General features: G+C 54.4%; 5 protein-coding genes across 5 annotated transcripts; 3 read left to right on the top strand and 2 right to left on the bottom strand.

Annotated features, from left to right (window-relative positions):
- Window positions 1–13: 13 nt before the first annotated feature.
- BJY04DRAFT_222657 (putative sterigmatocystin biosynthesis fatty acid synthase subunit beta) lies at window positions 14–5,856 on the bottom strand (the record flags this gene model as incomplete). Its single annotated transcript, XM_073717459.1, has 4 exons — window positions 14–415; window positions 464–579; window positions 635–1,105; window positions 1,155–5,856. The coding sequence occupies 4 exons, from the start codon at window positions 5,854–5,856 to the stop codon at window positions 14–16; spliced, it is 5,691 nt and encodes a 1,896-aa protein (XP_073566625.1).
- A 115-nt stretch (window positions 5,857–5,971) lies between these two features.
- Window positions 5,972–11,223, top strand: BJY04DRAFT_138640 (thiolase-like protein). The gene is made up of 2 exons (XM_073708641.1): window positions 5,972–6,171; window positions 6,224–11,223. The coding sequence occupies exons 1-2, from the start codon at window positions 6,086–6,088 to the stop codon at window positions 10,980–10,982; spliced, it is 4,845 nt and encodes a 1,614-aa protein (XP_073566624.1). The 5' UTR covers window positions 5,972–6,085; the 3' UTR covers window positions 10,983–11,223.
- A 361-nt stretch (window positions 11,224–11,584) lies between these two features.
- BJY04DRAFT_222655 (Dabb family protein) lies at window positions 11,585–12,016 on the top strand (the record flags this gene model as incomplete). Its single annotated transcript, XM_073717458.1, has 3 exons — window positions 11,585–11,603; window positions 11,672–11,894; window positions 11,950–12,016. The coding sequence occupies 3 exons, from the start codon at window positions 11,585–11,587 to the stop codon at window positions 12,014–12,016; spliced, it is 309 nt and encodes a 102-aa protein (XP_073566623.1).
- A 446-nt stretch (window positions 12,017–12,462) lies between these two features.
- Window positions 12,463–13,978, bottom strand: BJY04DRAFT_138619 (uncharacterized protein). Its single transcript, XM_073708640.1, has 3 exons — window positions 13,720–13,978; window positions 13,192–13,671; window positions 12,463–13,110 (listed from the first exon to the last, which is right to left on the bottom strand). Exons 1-3 carry the CDS (start codon window positions 13,762–13,764, stop codon window positions 12,541–12,543), a joined length of 1,095 nt encoding a protein of 364 aa, XP_073566622.1. The 5' UTR covers window positions 13,765–13,978; the 3' UTR covers window positions 12,463–12,540.
- Window positions 13,933–15,718, top strand: BJY04DRAFT_138644 (Zn(II)2Cys6 transcription factor). Its single transcript, XM_073708642.1, has one exon. It carries the CDS (start codon window positions 14,194–14,196, stop codon window positions 15,490–15,492), a length of 1,299 nt encoding a protein of 432 aa, XP_073566621.1. The 5' UTR covers window positions 13,933–14,193; the 3' UTR covers window positions 15,493–15,718.
- Window positions 15,719–16,150: the final 432 nt, after the last annotated feature.

Here is a 16,150-nt window from a genome sequence, read left to right as displayed (position 1 = left end):
TATAACGCACTACTTAAAGACTGCCCGATTCAATCTTCTCCAAGAGCTCGCGCAATGGCTCACTATTCGTAACCCCCTGTACAAGCCGCACGTACTCCGCATCCAAAGCAAACGGCTTCCCTACTACATTCGGAACCCAGTGCCCAACGAGCTCCTCCACCTTGATATCAGCGATATGCAGATGCCGCCGCAGATGCTGTCGGTAGTCCTCAATGTGGCCGCGAAGCAATTTCGAGTGGAAGGGGATGTCCACTCCGGCAAGGGGGATGGTGGCTTTTCCGCGAGTGAGAGGTGTCTCGTTCGTGGCAGAGGGGAGATGCTGTTCTATACACTCTTTCATTGCTTGCATGTTGATTTGGGCCTTTGATTTGGATAGATCGTCGCACACGCGGCCCAGAACCCAAAGAGAGCGGAGCTAGACATAGTCAGATCAAAAATGCAGGTAATTAAAAAGAGAACGTACGTGGCCTGCACAGACATATTGTCGAGACTGGATGTTGTAGTTCACCACTTCCAGGAGTTGCTCAGTGTGGTCTTCAATGAGCCCGACAAGGTCCAGTAGGCCGTCTTCAGTAAAGTCTATCGAATTCATCAGTGCTGCAGATTGAACAATGAAGATAAAGCGGGTAAGTACTTGAGCAAACCCGCGATGGGTCGACTGCCATCATAGCGTAGTCGGTACGTCCATCCGCATCCCGTGGAAGAGCATTCTGCATCTTGAGACCACGATAGAGGACCAACGACAGGAGCGACTCGAACGGCATAAATGTTGAGCAGGCGCCAAGGGCGCTGTATTCTCCCAGCGAGTGACCAGCAAACGATGCTAATTTCTGAACAACCCCCTGCGCCTGCAGGTGTGCATGTTCTGCCATCTCCATAACCACCAACGCAGGCTGGGCGAATTGAGTAGACATGAGCAGTCCTGCCGGGTACGAGAAGGTATATGACCTTGAGGTTGATGATAGGCCTGGTAGCATGAATCGATCCGATTCAGATCCGGCCATCATGGAAAGGTAATGCGAGCGGATCTGCCGACCACGCTTGCCACCGAAGTTGACTGTGACTGAAGTTGGGTTGTTTCGGACGAGGTGCAGGAGTGAGAAGCCTATAGCTAGAGTTAGTAGGAATAGCCAGTCGCATGGCGCTGAAATTACCATATCGCGATTCGAAGTGCCGTTCCGCTCGATCCCAGACGGATTGCGCGGCCTTGTTCGTACTGTGAAGCGCCATTCCCATATCCTTTTCTTGCGTTCCCTGGCCCGTAAAAACATAGGCTGTCGGGGGTTGCTCCACAAGTGCTTCGGCGTGCATTACCTGATTCCCCGTAATCTCGTTATGGACTTTGACATGAACGACCATTCGTCCCTCTTCTACCCCACGGTGTTGGACCTCCAATTTCAAACGATCATTAGCCCGTACGATATTGTCAAATGACACCGTCCAGCGTCGGAATCTAGATCGCTGCCTGTCGCCGACCAACCACTCGACGATGCGCCGGACAGTCGCAGAGAGATGCATTCCGTGGACTACAGGTTGATCACGGCCTGCGAAGCGAGCGAACACGGGACAAGTGTGGATCGGATTGCTGTCTTTCGAGACAGCCGCATAGGACATGCTCTGTGACGGAGCCAAGAATGAAACAGTGGATAAGCCATTCCAGCCTGGACTCGGCAGCATCTGGCGAATGAGTCTAGGTTTGCCATACCGGTTCAGGAAATCCATAACGGGGTTAAGCCGGCGCCCCTCATCCTCAAGGTATACTCGGCCAACGGTCATGATCGCAGAAGGAGTCCTTAAGGTATCGGGCAATACCGTAACCGACCCGGTGACCTGTAATGAAGTTGCTGTTCCGGACGAGTCAAAGATATTCTGTGTTTTGAGCTGGAACAACAGGATTTTGCCCATGAGCTCGAGAGCCTGCACGTCCAGGAACAGCCATTTACGACTCGCGAGGGCTTGGAGAACCAGTGGAGAATCGACCTTCAATACCATCTCGGGTTCATCTGTGGTGCGGAATTGCTGTTGCGCTTGCCCCTGTGGACGGCGCTGGACGACAAAAGCAGACTGCACCTGTACAACCGGATTGCCATCACGATTAATGTCCGCGGTAACCTCGATTCTCTGGCCTGTGTCGCTAAGAGTGCGTTCTGTTATTCGAGATGATGTCCTGACGATGTCTCCAATATGTAATGGCCGGGAACCGTCAGCAAGACGTATTGAGGCAGATTGGTGAAGAAGCTGCAGTGGGTCTACATCCAGCGCGGAGAGTAGAATCGGTTTGGTAAGCGCCGACCATGCGAGTACCACGGCGTAGTCAAGCGGGACTATTGATCCCTGTGCATTCCAAGCTCGACATTGTGCGGGACCAGTCTGACGAATGACGCTGACGAATCTTGCCACTTCGTCTGAACAGATCTTCACACTTTCTCCGTTGAACTCTGAATTCAAGCCCACTGATGAAGGGCAGGGGCCGGAGGGAGCGAGCCAAAGACCTCTGTAAAGACCCCGAAGGCGCTCTAGGTAATCACCTGGCTGGAACTGGAGGAACGGTTTCAACCCAGGGACACCGAGGAGCCTCGTCCGAAATTCCAAAGACAGCGGTTCACCTCCTTCCAACGCAGGCGCCGAGTGGATGATGACCAGGACCGTATCCACTTCTAGACGAGAGATCTCGAAGATGGGGCATAGTGCTTTATTTTCCCCTAGTTGTTGTGTAGGGGTGTACGCCGTAACTTTGAAAGGGGTACCTTGTCCTTTCGTGACTTGGATGAGATCCCCAATGTCGGGCTGGAAGGCACTGCGAACGGGGTTCTTCGCCCGAGCCTCGCCAAAGATAATATGTTTGTTAGAAAGAGCAGCACGAATCCAGTCACAGCCATCAGCGAGCTGCTGGATAACGGCGTCAGGAGATGGCAACGCGGGGCCAAGAAGTTGATACCGAGATAGAGGTCCGTCAACCGACACATGAATGCCTGGTAGATTTAGGAAATGCTGGCCAATGCTATGAGGCACACCTTGTTCATCGTTCTCGTGATCCAAGGGAAGCTGCTCCCGCAGTAACTTCATATGTCCCTCGTGAATGCCATCAAGGATCTGCGCGGCTGTCTCGTCACACGATGTCGAATGCCGCACAGCTACAGGTCCTTGGATTATACACACACGCTGTGGATCCTGACCTGGCACCGCGTCAATATCCTCGGACTGCCACAGCGAGTCTTTCTTAAACCATGTTTGAAAGTTCTCATCAAGAACAGGGATAAATGGCACAGGCTTTCGGCCCTTCTTGCGGAACAATGAGAGTAATAATGCTGCATCGTCTGGATATAGGAGCTGATCGCCGAGGGAGCCATATGTTGTCTTGAAGTCTTTCTGGAGATCTATCGGGTCATGTCCTAACGGGATACTAGAGCCCAAGCGCCCGTGAACAAGTCGAAGAAAGTCCTGAACAAGGTTGAGGTACGAAGGGTCAATCCAGCGTGACTGGTGACTCACATACATGAGGCTGCAGAGTCGGCGAAGGACCTGTCTGTAGGTGAGGTCTTCATTCTCAACCGCGTGGCCATCGTCGGTCATAGCAAACCACGGACGCGTGTAGTCTTCGTTCAGACGCTTGATGATTTCAGCTCGACTTTGCTGCAATGCCGCTCGCAGGCGCTCCGGCTCGCGGATGGAAAAGAATCGTCGCTCCAACTCATGCCACAATCCCATTGCTCTATTTGCGAGCACGTGGATTGGCTGGCCCATTTCGGAGACAATGGAAATTACACCCCCTTGCGCTTGATGCTCACAGGCCGTCCATGTCCCACGGCTATCGCCCTGATCGCCAAGTCCAGAGGCCTCGACAATGAGCTTCTTGACAGAGGGTGAAGTCTTCGCCTCGCGAGCTACCATCATCCGGCTCCCTAGCAGGACGCCATCAAAGGGCATGGCGGGAAAGCCCTTTTCAAGGGACCATGAGCCGGAGAGATATGGCCATGTGTCATCTGCAGCACCGAACCCACTGCCAGCGATCAGGATGACATTCTCACAATCTCGGATTGCGGCGTAACACTCAAGGATCGGTTGGTGAAAGTCCTCGCACGAATGATGGCCTCCCGCACGGCCCCCTGTCCATTGCAACCCTATTGGGAGCTGTGGATGCCGTCGAGCTATCGCCAGCACACGGTCGATGGCATCAGCAGACCCAGGTTTAAGCCAAATATGAGATAATTCGAGCCTGTCAATCCATTCTCCTACCACCTCTGGCGAGGGGATTCCAGCTCCAACTGTGAGGCCATCAATAGGCAGTCCTTCATCGATGAGATCTCGCAGTAGCTCGATCTGCCATGCAAGAGATCTAGGCGACGCGTAAATGAGATTGCAAGTAATCGATCGATGGGCCGGGATCATTGAGGCCAAGTGCCGCAGGGCACTTTCCATATAGTCGCGCCGATGGTAGCCGCCACATGCGAACTCGACGTGGTATCCGGCTCGCATGACGGCGGCGACAAACTCTGGTGAGCACGTTGTCGGTGTCATTCCGGCCACCATAACCGGCGGAGTTCCCAACAAACGGGTCATTTTGGTTACGATCATATGTTTTTCTTGCCATAACCGTGGTCGGTATTTCACGCTCCATGATTGCAGGATTGAGAGATCAGCCTTTTTGAGTGAAGAGAGACTTGATAATAGAGAAGTCCCAGATAGGTTGATCACACTGACTCCATAACCCTTAACTGCCTCAAGAACCAAGCTTCCAACTGCACCAGGACCGAACGACAAGACATGAGTGGCGCAGCGTGTTTGACTACAGATGTCCAGCCAGTCGACCTGCTCAATAGTCACTGCTCGAACCAAAGGCGACAGAATATCCGCGCAGCCCAGTGTCCGCAAATCCGTGAGCGCCTCATTTATATGACAGAAGATTGGAATTACCATGTCCTCGCCACTCATCTTAAGATCCGCCAAACCATCCATAATATGGCATTCAGCGGAACTCAAGAAAGGCGAATGGTAAGGCGCCGAAACAGGGAGGAAATGGGCCTCGATAACAGGACGTCGGTGTTTGAACGAGACACGACTTTGATCCAAGGCCTCTGGCGCCCTGATTCGACGTAGCGTTAGACATAGTCGCCGCAGGTCTTGTGGTGTTCCCGCAACGACGCACTTGCGGTGGTCGTTTTTCAGAGCCAATGTGAGATTGCTGTGTTGTTGGATAAGGCAATACACATCTTCAAGTAACAGTCCACTGATGCTCAGGAGGTACGACGGCGTGTTCTCGTTGTTTTCAATACAGTCCGCCACTTCTTCTGCAGAGAGCGTACTCCCGGGTGCGGCCAGGTGGGACTCCAGACCAACCCAGAAGGAAAGCTGAACAGCGACGTCGGCCGCATGACAGAAGGCTTGCCAGCCTGAGCCGCCATGAGCTATAGCTGCCGCTGCAAAAACTCCTTGCGAATGTCCGATCACCCCTTGTAGTCGGTCTCGTAGTTGGGTAGGATCTAATCCCAGACCGTGCGCCGTGACAGCATAGTTGATTAAGCCCAGAAGGGTATTGATGGGGAAGCTATAGGGAGAAAGAGCGAGTTCGTCAGGTGGTGGTGCTGTGGCGCCAGAGTCGTTCAGCCAATTCTGCAAGGGAAAGCCCCGGCCAGCAAAGAATGACGATCGATGAGGAAGCAATGCCAGGGTGCTGAGTTTGCGACTGAGTGTCGTAATCAGCCGTTGGATTGGAAGGTGTTCCTTGTGCGTTTGGAACAAATGAACGAGCTCATCGAGGCCAGCGAGGTTGTTGGGGCCTTGCCCTCCGCAGCACGCGTAGAGTCGCAGTCGGCCAGCGTCAATGGCATCTACGCCAGGAATGCTGTGTGAAATCATCTCGTCAGGCGTTGGCTTTGCCTTGGGGTGGGAAGAAGGTAGCCATCAAATCTTGTAATCTCGTAGGCAGCACAGGGCCCAGCGGGGGCTCTGCGCAAGCGACACAAAAGATCGGCTTACGAGTGGTCGGAGATCGAGAAACCGCTGTTTATCAGGAGTTCTGTCAGCCTAGCATTTGAAAGGTGCATGTCTGCTTGTCTGCTGCATCGTTCGAAGTCAGGTAGGCACCATGGCAATACACACAATGGAGCGAGCGATTGCCTATGAGTTAGTGATTGAGTTACTGGCGCATCAATTTGCGTTTCCTGTACAATGGTATCTTTTGATGGGCTTATTCCAGGAAGTGCTGAGCTGATGCTGCTTGCAGGATCGAAACTCAGAAAACATTACTGAAGAACTCTCGCCGTCTGGTTGAGCTTGGCCCATCTAGGACACTGCTGGGGATGGCGCAGAAGATGATTGAGCAGGATCCAAACCAGAGTGTGCAGCTACTGGCAAGCACACAGGACTTACAGCAGCTTTGCTACGTATACGACCAGGCGAGCGAAGACTCGGTCACTGATGACGACGAGCCCATTATCGAGACGCCTCAGTCCAGCATCACAGTCAGTGAGCCGGATGTCATCGCTGTGCAGACCGTGCAAACAGTTCCCGATACACCGTTGCGGCCGATGCACATCATCAGAGCCCTCGTTGCTCGGAGACTTCGCCGATCGGTCACCGACATTGACCCGAGCCGCTCCCTCAAGGATCTCTGTGGCGGCAAATCCACGCTGCAGAACGAGCTGATTGGGGAGTTGGCAAACGAGTTTCCATCGCTTCCAGACCGGGCTGAAGATGTCCCCTTGGTGGAGTTGGATGCTGCCCTGGGCGGGGGATCGAGCTCGCTGGGACGCACGTCGGCTGCTCTACTGCAGCGAGTCTTTACGGCGAAGATGCCAGCACGGGTGACAATTCCGACCGTTCGCACACGATTGGCCACTGTCTGGGGTCTCCCGGTTGATCGGCAAACCGCTGTCCTAGTTGGAGCCCTTGCTGCTGAGCCCCAGTCTCGGCTTGCTTCATTGGAGGCTGCACACCAGTACTGGGATGGGCTGGCCGAGGCCTACAGCCAATCATCCGGCCTATTACTACAGAAGTCAACGCCTCAGCAGACAACCGCATCGCAGCTATCACAAATTGATGCTGGTTTGCAAGCTGCTGCCGACTCGGCGGGGTCCAAGACCCTTGCTCGGAAGCAATATGAGGCTCTTCGCCAGTTCCTAGGAATGACCGAAGCAGAAGCAGAGGCGAAGGAGCCGGATCTACAACAGAAACTTGACTGTTGGAGTGCCGAGTTCTCCGACGACTTCCTGGATCGCATCTCCCCCAGGTTCGACGGTCGCAAAGGGCGATGGTATCGCGACAGCTGGAATACAGCGCGCCAGGAGCTGCTGGCCATCTGCCAACAGACAGATTTCGTTTGGACTCGAGAGCGACGCGAGTTCTTCGTGCGAAATGCGGATTCTACACTTGTCCAGATAGCCGACGCTCATCCAACTGGGAGAGACTTCGTTCCTATCCTCGATCGGGCCCTCAATCGGGCTCCTGTAGTTCGGCTCGGAGATCTCCGTTCATCAGCGCCTCGAACGGTGATGACAGCAAAGGGCGCCATTGAGTATGAGGAACACCCCCGACAGCCTGCTGGCTTCGTAGACTTCTTCACACAGTGGGTGCAAAAGAATTGCACGTCTGTTGTTCAGTGCAGCGGCGATGATCTTACCTCTGTCTTCTTGAACAGCCTCAATCAAGTCGCGATTGAAGGTATTTCCTTCACCGGCAGAACTTACCTTCTCACTGGAGCTGGTGCTGGTTCTATTGGCGCGTACATTGCTCGTCGACTACTCTACGGTGGTTCCACCGTCATTATCACCACCAGTCGCGAACCCTCATCCGCTGCCCCCTTCTTCAAAGGCTTGTATGACGAGTGCGCCAGCCGTGGCTCACGATTGCACTTGGTTCCCTTCAACCAGGCTAGCGTTGCTGACTGTGAGCGCTTGATCGACTATATCTACAGCGAGTTGGGTCTCGATCTAGATGGTATCTTACCGTTTGCGGCTACAAGCCAGGTCGGTACTGAGTTAGATGGACTGGATGCTGGAAACGAGCTCGCAATCCGACTGATGCTGGTCAATGTTCTACGTGTGCTTGGCTTTGTTGTCAGTCAGAAACGGCGGCGTGCCATCCGCTGTCGACCCACGCAGGTGGTACTCCCCCTTTCTCCGAACCATGGCATCCTGGGAGGCGACGGGCTCTACGCAGAGTCCAAGCGCGGACTGGAAACATTGCTACAGTGGTTTCATTCGGAATCCTGGGACGAGGAACTGGCGATCTGCGGTGTTAGTATCGGCTGGACTCGGTCCACTGGACTGATGACCACAAACGACCTTGTAGCTGAGGCTGCGGAGGAGCAGGGCCATGTTCTGACGTTCTCGGGGCCTGAAATGGCTGACCTGATTAGTCTCATATTGAGCCCGTCGTGGGCCACACAATGCGAGGATGCGCCAATCATGGCCGACTTTTCAGGAAATCTCGCTAGGTGGAAAGACGCCTCTATGGCTCTCGCGGTTGCCCGAGGGGATCTTCGGCAACGCGCAGGAATCGCTCGAGCCATTGCCCAGGAGGATGCACGGGAGAGGCAATTTTTCACTTCTACAGAAGGGCCTGTGCGCCCGCGAGTGTCTCTTCGTGTTGGCTACCCAACACTCCCGAACTATGACTCTGACATCCATCACCTGCAGGCACATCTGGAGCCAGGCTTGGTCCCCGCCGACGCCGTGGTTGTCGTCGGGTTCGCGGAACTCGGACCCTGGGGCAGTGCACGCGTGCGGTGGGAAATGGAATCGCGCGGTCAGTTGTCAGCAGGCGGGTATGTGGAGATGGCGTGGCTGCTCAATCTCATCCGACATGTGGACAACGGTCAAGAGGTGGGATGGGTGGATGCAGAAACCGCGAAGCCGGTCGCCGACATGGACATTGAGAAGCTATACGGGGAGAGGATCCGATCTTCGTCAGGCATCCGGCCTCTGCGGTCGACCCGACAGGAGATCCTGCAGGAGATCGTGCTTGAGGAGCAGCTTCCACCTTTTGAAACGACCCGTGCTAACGCTGACGCCCTTCGCCAGCGGCACGGCAATCTGGTTAGAATCATTGATAGCAGTGATTCGGATGATCCGGCCAGTACTTGTCAAGTTCAGCTGCAGAGCGGTGCTAGTATCCGCGTTCCCAAGTCCGCCATGTCCGGTGGAGGAGTCGCCGGGCAGTTACCCACAGGTTTCTCACCAGAGAAGTTCGGAATCCCAGCAGACATTGTGCAGCAGATGGACCCGGTGGCACTTGTCCTCTTGTGCTGTGTGGCCGAGGCCTTTTACAGCGCGGGCATGCCTGATTTCATGGAGGTTTTTGAGCACATCCATCTCGCGGAATTCGGCAACTTTGTGGGCTCCTCCATGGGGGGCGTGGTCAATACCCGAGCGCTCTACCACGACGCTTTTCTGGATCTAGATGTGCCCTCTGACGCGCTGCAGGAAACCTATCTGAACACCGCGCCAGCCTGGGTTAATATGCTATTGCTGGGTGCTGCTGGCCCAATCAAAACCCCGGTCGGAGCGTGCGCGACAGCTCTAGAGTCACTTGATTCTGCGGTGGACTCTATTCATGCAGGCCAGACCAAAATCTGCCTCGTTGGCGGCTACGATGACCTCCAGCCGGAGGAGTCCACAGGATTTGCACGGATGAAGGCCACGGTGTCGGTTAAAGATGAGGTGGAGAAGGGGCGGGCGCCTCATGAAATGTCGCGTCCGACAGCAGCCAGTCGAGCCGGGTTCGTTGAATCTCAGGGCTGCGGTGTCCAGCTTGTCTGTCGCGGTGATGTAGCTTTGGCGATGGGACTACCTGTCTACGGCATCATTGCAGGCACTGGGATGGCATCTGATGGCATCAGCCGCTCGGTGCCAGCCCCCGGCCAGGGAATTTTCACCTTTGCAAAGGAAGATGCCTACACACCAGCTCCGCTGCGAACAGCCCTCTCGCGCTGGGGTTTAGGAATCGACGATTTGACTGTTGCGTCTCTGCATGCAACCTCCACCCCGGCCAACGATACGAATGAGCCGTCGGTCATTCAGCGCGAGATGGTGCATCTCGGCCGCACCCCTGGCCATCCACTTTGGGCAATCTGCCAAAAATCAATCACGGGCCATCCAAAGGCTCCTGCCGCCGCGTGGATGTTGAACGGGTGTCTCCAAGTCCTCGATTCCGGCCTGATCCCCGGTAATCGCAACGCAGATGACATCGACCCTGTACTTCAAGCATTCGACCACCTCTGTTTCCCCACACAATCTGTTCAAGCCACCGGTATCAAGTCCTTCCTCCTGAACTCCTGTGGTTTCGGGCAAAAAGAGGCGCAGATGGTCGGCGTGCATCCGAGATATTTCTTCGCTCTGCAGTCTCGTGGGGAGTTTGATGCGTACAAAGAGCGAGTCCAGCGGAGGACCTCTCGGGCTGAACGGGCTTTTATTCGTGCGATGATGGAGAATCGCATCGTTCGAGTGCAATCACATCCTCCATTTGAGCCTGCGGAGATGCATTCGATTTTGTTGAACCCCTCGGCGCGTATTCGGCGGGATGCTTCGACTGGAACCTATCACGTCACGAGGATATCAGCTCAAGTTGAACATAGCACGAGGAAAAATGAATCCCTTACTTCCCCTAAGCACACCGACGGTCATCCGTCGACCGTCGGTGTCGACACGGTAAGTCTCAGCTCATTCTGCGCCCACGAGAATGCAATCTTCCTAGAGCGGAACTACACCACGAGGGAACTCGAGTCTTTGCATAAACATCGAGACTTCCGATCCGCTGTCGCCAGCGGCTGGGCTGCAAAGGAGGCGGTCTTCAAGTGCTTGGGGACTGAATCGAAAGGAGGCGGGGCGGCGATGAAGGAGATTGAGATTGTGCGGACTCGGGGGGCGCCGCTGGTTGTGGTAGGTACAGTCCAAGCATCTGGTGAGATATCGACTGACGGTGACAGCTGCATGGCGATGCATTCATTGCAGCTCAGAAGGCAGGGTTGGAGAAGATGCAGGTGAGCTGGAGTTACGGAGATGATGCGGTGGTGGCCGTTGCTCTGGGGGTGGAAGCAGCCGCCCACGCGTCGCGTCGCGTCCACAACAACAACAACAACAACAACAACAACAACAACAACAAGAAGAAGATGGAGTGGCACTCGATGCTCCATCTACAGAACGATATGCATTAATACACTTCTATTATACAGTTATCTATAGTTGACTGGTTGTATAATGACGCGTTGCTGTTCCCAGAGACCTACAGAAGCAGAAATATATATCCGAGCAGAGGGGAACATATATCGACTACATCTGAGCAGCTATTTCTTCCGGGACTATACTGTGCCTTCAAGCAGCCCAAAAGGACAGTAGAGACGCACTTTGCCAGCTCCATGGACAAGGCCATATTCGCAATACGTCTCCTCTACTATCTCATATGGTCGAATGCCTGTTCGTCCACCGAGCCATGGCTGCAACCATGTCTCGCTCCCCGAGCTAGGTAGATGCACTTCAACTCGCTTACCGAGTTGAACGTCTGCGCCGCAGTAGAGTACTACAGTGTGTTCCTGCCCAAGCATGACCCAAGAACCACTATCCTACTAGCAAGCAAGCACCCATCGAAGATGCCCATATACCATATCGGTACGTCAAAACCACATCCCCATCCCGTATCCAAACCCCGCAATGACACCAATACTAAACTCATTCAGTTCTCTTTAAGCTGAAACCAGACGCTGACCCAGTACGCGTCAAGCGATGGCAAGATGTCGCTGAAGCGATGGTCGGGAAAGTCCCGGGGCTGATCTCCCTGCACGCCGGACCACCCCTTGAAGGGATGGCGGAACGGGCCAAGGGGTTCAACATGGGCGTTGTCATTGTTGTTGAGTCCATAGAGGCGCTAGGTGCCATGTTCAAACATCCGAGTCATGATGAGTATGAGCTCCTCTACGTGCTACATGCAATAAAAGGTAGATGCTGATGAGAGCAGGCTGCATGTGCTGCATAAGGAGGTGTGTGAGGAGGGGAGTGGGGTTGGATACGATATCCAGTTTTGACAAGCGAGTTCAAGAAGGAGAGATCTTTGCATGACTGTCAATTCTTTGGATCATATTCAAGCTGCATCTGACCGCCGGGGGTGTATTCAGATCGATCGGTGTCTTTGTAGTAGTTCTTAATGGTGGGCTCCGATTGTGGCATGATGCTCAACTCCGACAAAACCCAGCTAGCTGTACAGTCCCTGCAGAACTTAATATACAAGCTCCTCGAGGGTCAAATTCTAGCGAATCAGGGAGAGCGTTGCTCGCAAAGAATAAGCGCTGTTCTATGGTGTACTCGACTATCGGCGTGGGATTCCCATGCCGCTCGGCATCGGACCGTCTACTTGCATGAAGGCGTACATTGGTCTCGGTGTAGATGCGGCTGAAAGGGCCTGGACCAAGACTCCGTAGAGATAAGCTGAGGGAAAAGACATGATTGTTAGATTTGGCTGGAATCTTGGCTCGGATCATACGGTTCTGGCATGCGACTAAGCGTAGGTCCGAGTAAGGACATGCCGTGAAACCGTGAGCACCCAACAATTTTAACGCATTTGCAAATCTAGTAACTGGTATCGCATCTCGAGTGCGATTGCTGCGCTGGTTGGGGTCTGGATTTCCCTGACCAACGCCAGTCTGCCTGTTCCATCGGTGACCCCCGTTATCAGCTCTAGGATCTCAGCGGTGTTGGGTTGGTGTTCGTCTGACAACTGGAGGAGCGTCAAGTCGTGCAGCCGCATATTCGCCTCCACCTCTGGATCAATGCCCCCTGCGGTAGGTAGAACCGGTGAAGCAACTATTAGCTGGGAGCTAGACTGCATGCGCAGAGCCGGGAGATGTGCTTGCACCTCCAAGACGGTCTGATTACGTATGGACGCCCATGGTCGGATCGCAGACGGGGACGGAATGCGTAGAATGTAGACAGCCGGCCCAGCAAAGGTCTGGACAGCTGAGGATGCTCTAGACTGCACCGATATTTGGCCACTGATCGATGAGGGCAGACTCGAGATGATCCAGGAATGGTCCTCCTGTCCGCTCACGAGTTGTACCACAAATTGTAAGCCAGGAGCAAGTGCAGCGAGAGTGGCCACTGTAGTTGCTGAGGGCGGGTGGACCTAGTTATCGCCAAGTCAATCGTATGATCTCGGTAGGTACCTAGCTGCTAGAAACGGTGATTGGCCGCGTCGTGGACTTACATCCACCACTGTTGTCGCGCCTAGATTGCCCCATTCTATCTTTTGGAGCACATCGTCAATGGCAGAGGCTTCATCGAGAATCGCGTATCGTAAATAAGCCGCGAGCTGACGCTGGGCTTTGGGCTGGGCCTCCACGCCGACGCTGGGCCACCTCCGATCGTGCAGAGTAGGCTCGGTGATCGATTGGGACATGGACATCCTCAAGGCCGCCGGACCCGCGGTTTGGGCGAGAAAGAGACCCGCGTCCAATAAGTCTGGCTCCGTCACGAAGGAAGCTGACAACGGCGTGTGGGCGATTTGTCCGCTCGTAGGCTCAGCTAGAAAGTCTGCTGTCGCCATAAGGCGAACCACGCGTTGCAACTGACCCACAGCCACGTTGCTGATACCGGCAACTTCATCGAAGGTTGCCGTGCCGTCGAGGGGTATGCAAGCCAGCACCTGGAATTCACAGAGCCACTGGAGGCCGGCCACCACTTGCATCTATAGCCATTAGCAGCGGCCTCTGTATCCAATGAGTATAGCACTTACCTGCAACGCGAGCTGCTGCAAAAAGTGAGACGGTCGAGCAGCCATTCCGTGAATACACTAGACATGGCCGATCATGACACACTGGTAGATGTGACTCAATATATCTAGTCGGTCTCAGTGTGTCTGAGTCTCGAAGCCGACGATGATGGTGTCTGCCGGCGCCGACATCTTAGAAGCATTGCAGCTTCCTTCCTTGTAACCCTAGAACTCAAGCCCGGTACCCCCCCCTGTAACCTTGGAAGCCAGGCCATCTGTCTCCAACTACCAAGACCCCCTAATCGAATGCAGAATGCAGCTCGGAGCAGCATAGATTGTTGCACCGATCGCGCCTTGGCCAGATACAGCCCAGCTGTTGGAATTTATAACCGGTGCGACAAAGTGCAGTATATATCACTATGCGACGGCGGTCAAGTTTCGCACGCTATCTTCGTCCCAACAGCCTGGGTTGAATAGATCCACCGCTCATGACTACCGATGGAGTCCACTGCCGCAATCCCCCCGCAGGTGACGCATGCTGCCAGCCCGGGGAGGCAGGGGACCCGGAAACTGCGTGAGAGCTGCATATCCTGCTCCCGATCCAAGGTGAAATGTGACAAGGAAAAGCCGATTTGTGCTCGGTGCGTTCGCCGCGGCCTTCCGTGCGAGTACATGGTGTCCCGACGGACTGGTCGCATCCGAGTGATTGGGGTTGAGAGACCATCCACTGCTCAACCACCAGCGACGGCAACCACAACCGCGACGAAAGCTGCTCCATCACTCTGCCCAACATGTCATGGCACTTCTGCACAACAGAGCCCGCCCCCAGCTACGCCCAACACGCCGCCGAGCACCGCCAGACCATCGCCTCCCAATGAACCCGACATATGGAGCTCGATCCTTTCCCCAAATGCCACGAGCTCTACAGAGATCTCCTCCCTACTCAACCTGAACACCAATTTCGAACAGTTGCTCGCTTCCCTATCCCCTACGGGTCCCGAGGACGCGGGTGACGTACATTCTTCATTGCAAGGCCATGGACTAGACGAACTGTCGGTCACCGATACCCCCTCGCTCATTCCAGACTTTGAGGTCCCACCACTGCCACCAGCACGAGCACCTTCATGCTGTTTGGCAATATGTTTAGACGCCCTCATGCGTCTGTTTCCCAACGCCGCACACGGCTGTTCCCGGCCGGGCGTCGACTCGCAAGCGCCCAAGCTTTTGACGATTGATTCAGTGATTGCAGATAACAAGGCGACCCTCACTACTGTTCAAACCGTGCTGGAGTGCCGCTGTGCGGAGGATCCTTACATCGCGACCATTGTGTCCCTCATCGTTTCCAAGGCGATGGGCTGGTATGTAGCTGTTGCTCGCGGTCGTCCATCCAGCCTCGGGAGCTGTCACCAGCCTGCGTCGTCATGGGAAGAAGAGGTCTTGCACCTCCCTACGGTCGTTGGAAGCTATTGTATCGACGGCCCCCACCAAAGCCGAATGGCTGCCCAGCTTGTGCTTAGTGAGCTGCATCGAGTTCAACGTCTAGTTACCATGCTTGGCCGTCGACTGGAAACCTTGAGAAATGGATCTAATGGGAGGAGGTGTACCGGCAGCTCGAGTTCTAGCTCAGTCTCCAGTGTTGTATTTGACTCTGGAAGTGAGCAATTGACGATGAGTGCGGCTTCGACCCCTGCTACGATGCCACTGTCATCGAATACCCTTGCAAATCTCGAAGATGATCTGCGCAAAAGACTGCGCGCTGTCTCATCTGAGACTATCGAGATACTCCGTCGGGCATGAGGGACGACTGTTCGGGCAGGAGGTTTGTGAGGGACATCTTTATACTATGCCATCAGTAGCCTGACCATGGTTCACCTTCACGCATACCTCGCTCGCCGATAATGGAAGCCACTAGATTTCAGAATGGCAAAAGAGTTACAGTAGATTCGGTCATTTGTATCTAGCACATCGCGGATGAACAATTGTCCTATATCGAGTTCACCTTTCCCTCTATCAAGCACCGACGAGAAGGCATAAACGCCACGGGTATATCCGGCGATCAACGGCAGTCCTGTATACCGCACATTGTAAAAGCAGAACACTGACGTAACTACCACAGCGTTGACTCTGTACTGTAGTATATCCTGGAACAGTAAAGTACAAAGTCCTAGCGTAATGTTGTAGTGGGATTGCGATCCGGAGGTATCAGGCCATCCATACAGAAGGAGGTGCAGGAACGGAAAGCCAAGCCTTTATCTCAAGGACCAATGCAAGCTTAGCTTGACAAGCCCTAATTCCCGCTGAACGAAGCGCTGTCCTGCAGTCGGGAAAGGGTTTCCATTCACCGTCGGCTTCCGCAACGGACACTGCCACTGCCACGGTCAGCGACCCCTAGGCAGGTCGGCACGGTTCCTGTCCACCATGCGACACAGTAGAAATAGACTGGCGTGTCCAGAGG

The sequence above is a fragment of the Aspergillus karnatakaensis genome, assembly GCF_047715665.1.
Source record: "Aspergillus karnatakaensis strain CBS 102800 unplaced genomic scaffold BJY04scaffold_62, whole genome shotgun sequence".
NCBI lineage: Eukaryota > Fungi > Ascomycota > Eurotiomycetes > Eurotiales > Aspergillaceae > Aspergillus > Aspergillus karnatakaensis.
Note: the sequence above shows the minus strand (reverse complement) of the source record. Positions and strands in the feature narration are given on the sequence as shown.